At 32.7% G+C, this 11356-nt stretch overlaps 1 protein-coding gene across 1 annotated transcript; it reads left to right on the top strand.

The window, feature by feature from the left end:
* The first annotated feature begins 4203 nt into the window (after positions 1 to 4203).
* LOC139525078 (uncharacterized) lies at positions 4204 to 5247 on the top strand. Its single transcript, XM_071320258.1, has one exon. It carries the CDS (start codon positions 4204 to 4206, stop codon positions 5245 to 5247), a length of 1044 nt encoding a protein of 347 aa, XP_071176359.1.
* Positions 5248 to 11356: the final 6109 nt, after the last annotated feature.

Consider the following 11356-nt stretch of genomic DNA (forward strand, 5'->3'; position numbering starts at 1 on the left):
AGGTCAATTATAAAGAATTGTGAAAAATTTCAAAACACGTTCATCGGCGCGCACCCAATTGAACATTTCTGATTAAATTAAATCTAGAAAAGCGCCACGTGTGCAGGACATTTATAGAGTGTTGTTTTTATTTCTTTCTGATGGTATAAAAGACCTAAACATGATTAATAATTGATTCATATTTTCTTCTCATTCTATCAATATAGATTATAAAGAAATTCTGTTGTTGTTTATCAGACTAAATAGTAAGCATCAATTTAGGACCAATCAAATAATCTATTAGACTTTTTTCCTTATCATTAAATATAATTAAAATTATATTTATTATGATTGGAGTTTATTATGAAGTTGTCATCTCACTCTATTGGGTAGTTAATTATCTTTGCACACGGTCTATGACGCCACAGTGCACATTCCATTCTAATCTATATTGTTACGTCATTACTTCACACGATGTTTGCGTATGATATGTGTATGCAAGTAATACATGAACTTCTATTGTTTTGGTCAGCTTTTTGACTTGAAACTGTGTACTTTGATTCTTTAGACTTCAAGAAGAATTACTACACATAGAATAACTTTGTGTTTAGCCTGATGCTTTTATTATTGGACAAATTATATGTGTAAAACGTTCGTGTCGTTGTGGCTTCTAAAAGGAGGGATTCTAGGAAAAGAACTCGTGGTCCAGAACTAGATTCTAATAATCCGAATAATTGGACATCAACAGAGCTTACAGATAAATTAGCTTTGCTTGGGATCAAAATATCCGAAAACTTTACTAATAAACAATTAAAACGTATTTTCTTGGATATTCAAAAAAGTAGTCCGGAAAGTTCTGACAGTGGAAATACTGAAACTACCAACATCAGTGCAAATTTGAATACTTCTATAGCATCAAATGAAGAAGATGGTGTTATTTTTATCGACTACAAATACGCAAAATCCCGAATTTTCCAATATTCCGACAGCATCTACCTCTCGGATGAATACAGTGGAGCCCACGCCTTTACCAGTAATATGTGCTTCTACGCGTCAAAACAACGCATTTCCGCCCAGGGCTGATCTCAATACGCTTGACTATGCTCTTGTCAACAACACATTACAATTGTGGCAGCAAGTTATTGCCGGAGTTCCAAAACAGACTAATAAATACAACTTGCATTCCGCCATGAACTTTAACCCCGGGCCTGGATCAACATTACCCGTTAACCAAAATACATTTGGTGTTCAAAACCCTACGTTGGGGGAATTTGCAAACCCCAATCAGATGAATTTTCCAAACAGTTTCGTTTCACAAGTTCCAATCTTTTCCATGCAAAACCAACAAATGCAAATGTCAAAACATGGATATCCAGCCACAGCGTTTTCCGGAGTTGACATGGTTTCTCCAGAGATTCGCACCAAAATTATCTCAGATAAACACATCAACTTAAACATACTCCTACTTCCAAAGTATGAAACGCCCAATCACCAAAAATCTAAAAAAAAAATGATGACCGTTTAAAAAGAAATTTAACATTAGACGAGTTGATTATAGATTTTGAAAGATATAAAAAAAAATGTGTCAAGTATTTCCAAACAGGACAGAAGAACTAGATTGCTACCTATCTCACATCTTGGAGACCGCTAATGTGTGGCCAGCAAATTTTTTGGATATCACAAAATGTTTAGTTCAAAATGTTCAATCATGTTACTAGAACACAATATATAAATTGACTGGTCAAGGGGTGATTTAGAATTGAGACAAATGGTTTGTGCTGGATCTACAGTAAAAATGTGCAATTTCTGTTCTTCAACACTTCACAAATCATCTATGTGTGGGAATAGCAGGGGATATCAAAATTCTAAAATTCAACCTACACAGAATAAAAATGGAAGAGATATTGTGGTGCATGATGGAATGCAAATCTGTAATAATTTTAATCAACCAAAAGGTTGTGTCAAACCTTACTACCGATATGCTCACGTGTGTAAAATTTGCAAGAAAACCCATGGAAAGTTTGAATGTTCCACTAATAAATCTATGCCAGGAACCCAACAGGAACAAAACAAATCATTCCCAGTTAGACAGCCCAACAGTAAATCAAAATGACTAGATTCTATTGATACAACAGACGTTCAGTCAACAGGGGCGGATCCAGGATTTTGGAAAGGGGGGGCGAAGTAACTAAAAATCGCGGAGCGGAGCGAGGCGAAAAATTTTTGGGACCTTTTTTAGACTAAAAGCATAGAATTAGTGTAAAATGCAGTTTTTAAACGGTTCTTGACTTAAGACATGTATATTTTATAGTTGCTGTAAAGTGTAAGAGTTGGACATTTTTTATGCCGTATTCTCCACATTAATTGTCTATTATAAAATGATGGGATGGATCCAAAGCTATGTACTAATATATTTGATTGGGACTTGCCAGTTAAAAATGGACATGGAAAATTCTCGTTTGTTTACAATACGACCGACACGAGTTAAGAAACAAACAGACAATTTTTATCCAAATGTTTGGTCGAAATGTTTCCGCCAACAAGGGAAGTGAGGGGTTCCAAATCAACCAAAGGCTACGAATTTATGAATGACGGTCGAAAAATGGAGACATTAAGGCAACATCCAGCAGGCAGGTTGCAGTCGGGCCTTGGTCAAAGTATTCAATAAATCAGTTCGGCGAAACAGACATTCAGGTCAGATACTGGATTTACATGCAAAACCCCGGAAACCAAAAAATTACTCCCTTTTATTAATCATCATGGTCATTTAATTCTAAAAAAAATCTGTTGGAAATTTTGGTTTCAAATGGCAAAAAAAGTGGACAAGATTATTGTTTTCAATCCTGATACGACAAGAATTTTATTTAAGGCAGAAAGCAGTGTCAGAACTTTTCCTCTTATACATCTCAGACTGCCCCCTCAAATCAAAGGTCCCTAACTTAGATCTTAAGCTTACTTACAGAGGATCATTATTCAGCTATGTTATTAATAGGCTTGGCCGTGTTTGGTTAAACATGTTTTTGTAGGTAAATAATATTGCTGTGGAACTTTTTTGTTCCTGACATTGAAATAGAGTATTACTTTCTGTTTGGTGGAATTGTGAAATAGAAGTCAGTACGTTCTTGCTCAATCCTTGTCACATCGAATGTGTCATTCTTGTCACCCTCAGCATAAGCAATTTGTTACTGTAATTTGATTTTCAAATTGACATAGTGATGTTTTTTCGACGCACTGGTTTTCTCCACCGTAGCGAATCACAGGACTTTGACTTTATATTACAGTAAATACGAGCGAAAAATATCTTTATAAGTAAAGAACTGCCACATAAAAACTAAATACACGGGAAATATCAAAGTTCACGAAGTCTTGTGACTGTCTGATTAATCTTTTACAAAAAAAAAAAAAGTCCAAGCAAAGGGGGGGGCGTACGCCCTCTACGCCCCCCTCTGGATCCGCCACTGGTCAACACCTATTAACATTGACCAATCAAAAAGGTTACTTTTAAATCATCCAGATAGGCGTTTTGTGAACTTTTTATGTAACAGCCTTCGTAATGGATTTGATATGTTAGTTTCAGATGTAAATTTACCTATTTATGAATGTAAAAATTCTTTAACTGCCAGGAAAAATCCTGAAGTAGTCACAAATTTATTACAAAAGGAGGTTGATAAAGGTTTTTTAAAGGGACCTTTTTCTCAACCCCCTTTTTTAAGTTATAGAGTAAGTCCATTGGGTATTGCTACACACAAATATTCCAAAAAACAAAGGCTTCCTATTAACATTGACCAATCAAAAAGGTTACTTTTAAATCATCCAGATAGGCGTTTTGTGAACTTTTTATGTAACAGCCTTCGTAATGGATTTGATATGTTAGTTTCAGATGTAAATTTACCTATTTATTAATGTAAAAATTCTTTAACTGCCAGGAAAAATCCTGAAGTAGTCACAAATTTATTACAACAGAAGGTTGATAAAGTTTTTTAAAGGGCCCTTTTTCTCAACCCCCTTTTTTTAAGTTATAGAGTAAGTCCATTGGGTATTGCTACACACAAATATTCCGAAAAACAAAGGCTTATAATTGATTTATCATCTCCTCGTAATTTAGATGAGCACTACAGTGTTAACGATTTGATAGACAAAGACCTATGTTTCTTGACATACATTAAAATTGATGATGCTATTAATGCGATTCAAAGATATGGTTTAAAGTCCCTATGTTGTACGATGGACATCTCAGATAAGTTCAAACAACTTCCGATTAAAAAAGAACAGTGGCATCTCTTTTGTGTCAAGTGGAATGGTCAGTACTATCATTACGTTCGTTTACCTTTTGGGTGTCGTTCTAGTCCCCGTCTGTTTGACTCTTTATCTACAAGTGTGTGCTGGATAGCTCAGAACAATTATGATATCAAAGTTATTTTCCATCTATTAGATGCCTTTTTAACTGTAGACAAACCTTCTGATTGTGGAGAAAGAACAATGGCTTTGTTAAGCCTTAATTTTAACAAACTTAATATTCCTTTGTCATGTAAAAAGACTGTTGGACCAGTTTGCGAACTTGAATACCTAGGCATTATTTTGGACACGATTACTATGCAGGCTAGACTTCCGTTAGACAAGGTTGAGAAAATCACACAATTTATTGGTTTTGTTCTAGATAAAAAATCTTGTACGCGTAGAGAACTTGAACAATTACTTGGACATCTTAACTTTGCTACAAGAGTAATTCTGCCAGGTCGGGCCTTTGTCACTTACCTTTATAGACTGATGTGTTCTGTCAAAGAGAGTCACCACTATGTTCATTTAAATAAAGAGTGTAAATCTGATTTAACAATGTGGCTACAATTTTTGTCAACGTGGAATGGAATTAACATGTTCTATGAATCTCATTTAACCTCTGCAGCGGACATGCATTTATTTACGGATGCTTCATCTACCATTGATTTTGGAGGTTTTAATCAAGGAAAATGGTTTTGTGACACTCGCCCAAAAGACCTCCCAACTATTTCGGAAGAAACTCTATCTATTGCTTTTTTGGAGTTATATCCTATCGTGGTGTCAGCTGTTTTATGGGGAAAAGGATGGTATAAAAAGCGTATTTTATTTCACTGCGACAATTTAGCATCTGTTATTATACTAACTAAAGGTCGGTCAAAAGATCCAATAATCATAAAACTGATGAGACGTCTTGTTATGTGTGCAGCAAAATTTAACTTTGCATTTTACAGCGAACATGTGCCTGGAAAAATGAACTTAACCATCAGTTAGCACCAGAGGAAGAGAAAGCAACAACTCCTTGTCCAACCCTGGAAGAGATTATTTTGACATCGCAGTAGAAAATTTACAAGCTTTCGCTGTTGCAGATTCAACTAAAGCTTTGTACAACGTAGGATATGAACGATATCTTAAGTTCTTACAATTACAAGGATCAACTTGGTCAACTTTCCAGTTACCATCTGTTTCTGAGAACCTGTTGATGCGTTTAATAGCATACTGCGAATCTAATAAACATCTGAGATATTCCACCATTAAATCCTACCTATGTGGTATACGTTTCTTTTACTTACTAAAAGAGGGTGTTAATCCATTAGAGAACTTTGTCGGTAAATCCTTGTCAAAATTAAAATCAGTATTAGTAGGTTTGAAAATGAAGCATGCCATTATGCCTAAGAGAGTTCGTTTATCTATCACATTTGATATTTTACACAAAATGTGTTTTTTATTGCGCAATTGTATTTTTGATAGTTTTACAGATGTTTTAATAGAAGCTGCATGTGTAACAGCTTTTTTCGGGTTTTTAAGATGTGGTGAATTTTTTGTTTATAATACCAAAAAATTTGATCATGAATCAAATTTGTGTCTGAGTGATGTTCAAATATCAAATGACTGTATTTTTGTGCACCTTACGAAATCTAAGACTGATCATTTTAGGTATGGTATTACTATTCCTTTGTTCAAAAACTCTACAGATATATGTCCTGTAGTTGTATTCAAAAATACTATAGACTCAGAATGAGTATTTTTGGCAATTCTGAGTCCTTTTTTATTACTAATAAAGGTGATCCATTGTCAAGAATTTTTTTCATTTCTCATGTAAAATGTACATTAGATAAATTAGTATTATCCAGCGAAAAGTATAATTGCCATTCATTCAGAAGTGGTGCTGCAACCACTGCACACAAAGCACGACTGGAAGATCATCTTATTCAAACTTTGGGACGATGGTCCTCAGATTGTTATACCAAATAGATTCATACATCTCCAGATGTACTTAGAAAAGCTCAAATTCAAATGACATCTACTTTGAAGAATTAAAAATGTGTACTGACAGCAAGGAGTGGATTGATTTTTATTCTTCTTATTATTTCAACTTGGGGCTACAGCTGCAAGCATCTGTATTTGGCTATTTCGATACAAAATCTATGAAAAATTATCTCAATTCCAAGTTTAAAGATTTAGCTAGAGTTATCTCCCTTTGCATAGATAGAACATTATACATTATTGGTTTTTAATTGCAGTTGTACATAAGTCCCCAGTTGCCATATTGTAAATAAATGCATATGCTTTTAGATTCTTGAATAAATAATAGTTTAGTACTTAGTCTTTGTATATATTAGTATACTTCTCATCACACTTACAGTTATTACAAACCGGCTACAGACATGAGTCCTTCAGAATTGAGGTTTGGGTTTATGCTTATGAGACAGCATCTCAAGGCAAGAATTATCATTTCTGTGATAAAGAGTGGTACGGGAAAATGAAAGAGACATTAATTTGGTATAAGATATAACCACTTTATAATACATCAAGAACAAGTGAAGTCATAAAACAAAACTGTTATTGTCTAGTTGTCATCAGATTTAACGAAATATCCTTTGATAATTCTGTTTCAGCGCAATACGACATAATATAATAATGCACTGTTCATCGATATTGAAGAAATGTTGTCCACTTGAAGCGGAAAATTGTTAATAATGATAGAAAATTTACACTGCAAATTTATGTGGAATCGATTTGTATGCTTTAAGATATTTTTATTATTTAAACATGTTAAAGGCAATGAAATTTTTTTATTCATGGGATAAGATGCAGATCAAGTAAAACTAACTCAGTCGCTGCGATAATTGATCTTTGTTGCAGTAAAATGACTTTTCTTTGTAGCAAAAGTGAGATGTTATTTGATTGCAAATGAAACCACTCTCTACCAAAACATCAGATGACGCTGCTATTAATAATTATTTTATGAACTACAATCTTCGTAGAGTATATACCGTTCCTTTGTTGGATACGTGTTGATCACTCTTGATGTTTCTCTTAAGTGTACATGTTGTGTGGACTGTTATCATTCTTGTTGGTGGATTTGTGATTTTTTATTATCCCTTTGTTATCTTTTTTTTTTTTTGTAATGCATTTTTCAAATCATGTGAGACGTGATGGATATCTGTAATGCATAATGATAATACAAAACAATAAATTTATGCGACTGTCATATAAGTGAGAGGTTTAGTTCGCATTAATCCACCATTTTCTGCATTAGAAAATGACTGTACCGGGTCAGTTGTTGTCCATTCGTTTCGTGTGTTTTAGCTTTTGATTTCCTCATTTGATTTAGGACTTTCCGTTGTGAGTTTCCCTTTGAGTTAAGTAATTTGTGATTTTCCTTTTTTACAGATCTAAATATTTTCATTGTAATACATGTATACTTTCGGAACATCATATATCATATTTCCTCCCTACAATATCGCATGCCGTCTTTTTATTTTGTCAGTTGTTTTGAATATTATTTTAGATTAATTTTAATGACGTAGTTCTGTGTTAATTAGTCTTTGCAATACTTAGACTGTTTTTTTTGCACATCAAGGAAAACATAGAGACCAAGACACAGGAAATATGAAAACTGATGATGTATGCTGAGTAGCAGCTGTTAACTCTGCAGCGGTTCCAGAGAATAATATTGATGTCTAGTGGGCTGCTATTGTAAAATTAATAGTTGTATGCGAAATTTACCTTTATGATGATTTAGTGATTTCTATTTTTCTTCTTGTTACCATGGTATTTTCAGCCGTTCTTCGAATACAATTATATCTACATAGTTATATTCTAATCTTTTACTATAAGCCGATGTTTTCAAAGAAAACTAATTTACAGTTATGCAAAGCACCTGGTAAATTTACACCAACACTTTCTTGACAAGTACATTCGTGTACCTGCTCTTACATATTATCTTTTTTTAGAAAACATCACGTACAAGCAAATATTAGTTGAAAGACTTTCAGGTCAAAAATGAAATATGAAATAAAAATCCAGATTTATGTTGTTAAAAGCAATAGAAACTTAATTGTAGTTTCAACATAAAAGCTAACAAAATTATTTATAGAAATTTAAAAGAACAAAAACATAACCTGTCCAAAAAGAATGTTGTTGTATTTTACAACAAAATTTGGAATAGCAACTGCAAATCTACTACAGGTACTTAAGATCGTGTGAATTGCCGAGAACTAGTTGCATAAGTCCAATGCAGAAAATAAAAGAAACATTTTAGTTTTGCTTCAAACAACATACTTCGCCGTTTCCAAATCTCATATTCATAGTAATATTTTCAAAATTGTACAAAGAAACTTTAGTTTGAATGTTTTCAATTAAGGAAGTTCAAGTACTTGTTTGACTTTATAAATATTTCAATATGAGCGTCACTGATGAGTCTTATGTAGACGAAACGCGCGTCTAGCGTACTAAATTATAATTCTGGTACCTTTGATAACTATTCAAGCAAATAGGAAATGTTATTTTTCTATTTTGGTGTACGAACAACAAGATACAGTGGGAACAATACTTCGTTCAACTTAGACAAAAAAGTTCAAATTCAGTCTTTAAAGATGGTATTATATAATCATCTCTTCTAGAATAAACCCACAACTTTAAAGTGAACCAGTTACAATATAAAAAAGACAGAAAAGGAGCAGTGAAAATATTTTAAAACGAACTGCAAATCCTGTCTTCCAAAATGACCAATGTTATATCATAGTTCGTTTCTGTGTGTGTGTAACATTTTTACGTTGTGTTTCCGTTGTGTCGTTTGTTTTCTCTTATATTTGAGTGTGAATTCGCATTACAATAAGACGTGTCACGGTACTTTTCTATCCCAAATTCATGTATTGGGTTTTGATGTTATATTTTTTATTCTCATCGGATTTTGTCTAATGCTTAATCTGTTTCTGTGTGTGTTACATTTTAATGTTGTGTCGTTGTTCTCCTCTCATATTTAATGCGTTTCCCTCAGTTTTAGTTTGTTACCCCGATTTTGTTTTTGTCCATAGATTTACGAGTTTTGAACAGCGGTATACTACTGTTGCCTTTTTTTCTTTTAAGGTAGTAGAATTTGGTAAGCCAAAGTTTTTTTAGTATTTTTCTTCCTAACGTTTTAAGGAATACATGATGAACTTTATTTCATAACGTGATGTGTGAAATTATAAAATCACAGATTTATTTTGAGTAAAGTTATTTTCTTTTAACTATTATAATACAGACAGTATTTGCCAAAAATTTTAACATCGTAAATGAAAGGCAATTATTTGTATAAGAAGTCGATTGACTATTTCGATCATGTTGACTTCTTTGTTGATTATGTAATGGTTTGTTTCTTCCTCTGTGATATTTTATCCTGGGGATAATTTGTCACAGTAATTTTTATCCAGACATGGTATACCAAAGGTAGATTTTTTCCAGAGGAGTCAAAATCTATCTGTGTTATGCGGATAGTATGTACCGATATATATTTGCCATACCATATTTCACAGAACCTTATGAAATAGATACTCATTAACTACTATGTAAGTTACTCATAATCAATATATACCTGACTATAATTATAAAATGTTTCACAAAGGTAGAACAAATTTGCATAATTTATCAAAGGCAGGTAATTATGAGCAATTTATATTTTAAAGATAATAATATAATATATTCCTGAATCTATTCCATAGTGAAATTTGTCCTTGAATCTTATTTTTTATATATTCATTTTAGATAACTTACAACATGATTTAAATAGACAGATAACATTTCACAGATTAATACTATCCACCTGTTAAAATTGCTTTTGTTCCAATATATTGTTATACTATGATTTATCTGATTCCCTTATTTACTCAACAACTACATCTTTGTCCCCAAACAAAACTATTTATATAGTTAAAAATGTCATCATAATTAAATTCTTCTATTACTGTGAAAAGTAGTAATGCAACTATATTTCTACGGCTTTACTTTGTACTTTATATTTGTACTGAGATCTGAAAACAACTCACGTTTACATGTATTTCACTTAATTTAATCATGATATTATTTCACAATTACGATCTTTGAAATTACTTCCGGTTTTCTTTCTTATGTTTCATGATAATTTTATTTTTTAACAGAATAATCTTTACTTGAATATTTCAGGAATTTTTTTCAATGATATTTTGTGAAATTATTTCCTATTATAATACATTTTTTTTAACAATTTAGCTTTAATTCAAATACACTATTATTATTTCATATTATTTGTAAAAGATAAGTTTTTTCTAATAACTATTCAATAAGTTAACTACCCAGATAGAATTTCACGGCAAAGGAATAAATATCCCAGGGAATATTTTCCTCCGGATCAAATTTCATCCGAATATAATTTTGCTTTACAATTACGTCTAGCTTATTATTTCAGCCGTTTAAAGTTAGAACTCCATGTAATACATATTTTATAATATGAAAATATGAAAGCAAATAAAAACCCGCAGAAATAAATTTTAATCTTTTATACTTTTCCCCCTGTTTCTCTTTATCTTATATATTAAAACAAAATGCTGAATAAAATTACAGTATGAAGTGTAAAATATAAGATGTTGAATTACGCGTTGGGGAAATTCAAAGAATTGAAGATCTTTTCGGATATATAAAACGTCTCTTCATTAGTTTCCAAAATAATGCCAAAAAACAAACATATGTAAAGAAAATGTCTACTCACTCACTCTGTCTGTCTAATTCATCCATTTAATCCTTACATACTTCCACTTCCACTCATCTCTATTTTCTTTTACGTCACTCTCCCGCCGCTGTCTCTCACGTACTGTGGGATTTTCTAAATATCTTACTTTTCCCCCCTCACACTAGGCCTCACCTATTCTCTCATAGACTCGCCCTCACTTATCCATTATCTCTCTCTCTTACACTCTATTTCTCTTACTCTCTTATTCTTACTCTCCGTCACACTCCTCTCTCAAACGATCTCTCTGTCTAAAACAGTCTTATCTCAAACTCTCTTACACTGGTACACTGTTACACTAACACCCTTTCTCACACTGGCACCCTGACACCCCTCTCTCACACTGAAACCCCT

This window comes from Mytilus edulis, chromosome 5 (assembly GCF_963676685.1).
Source record: "Mytilus edulis chromosome 5, xbMytEdul2.2, whole genome shotgun sequence".
In the NCBI taxonomy this organism is placed as follows: Eukaryota; Metazoa; Mollusca; class Bivalvia; order Mytilida; family Mytilidae; genus Mytilus; species Mytilus edulis.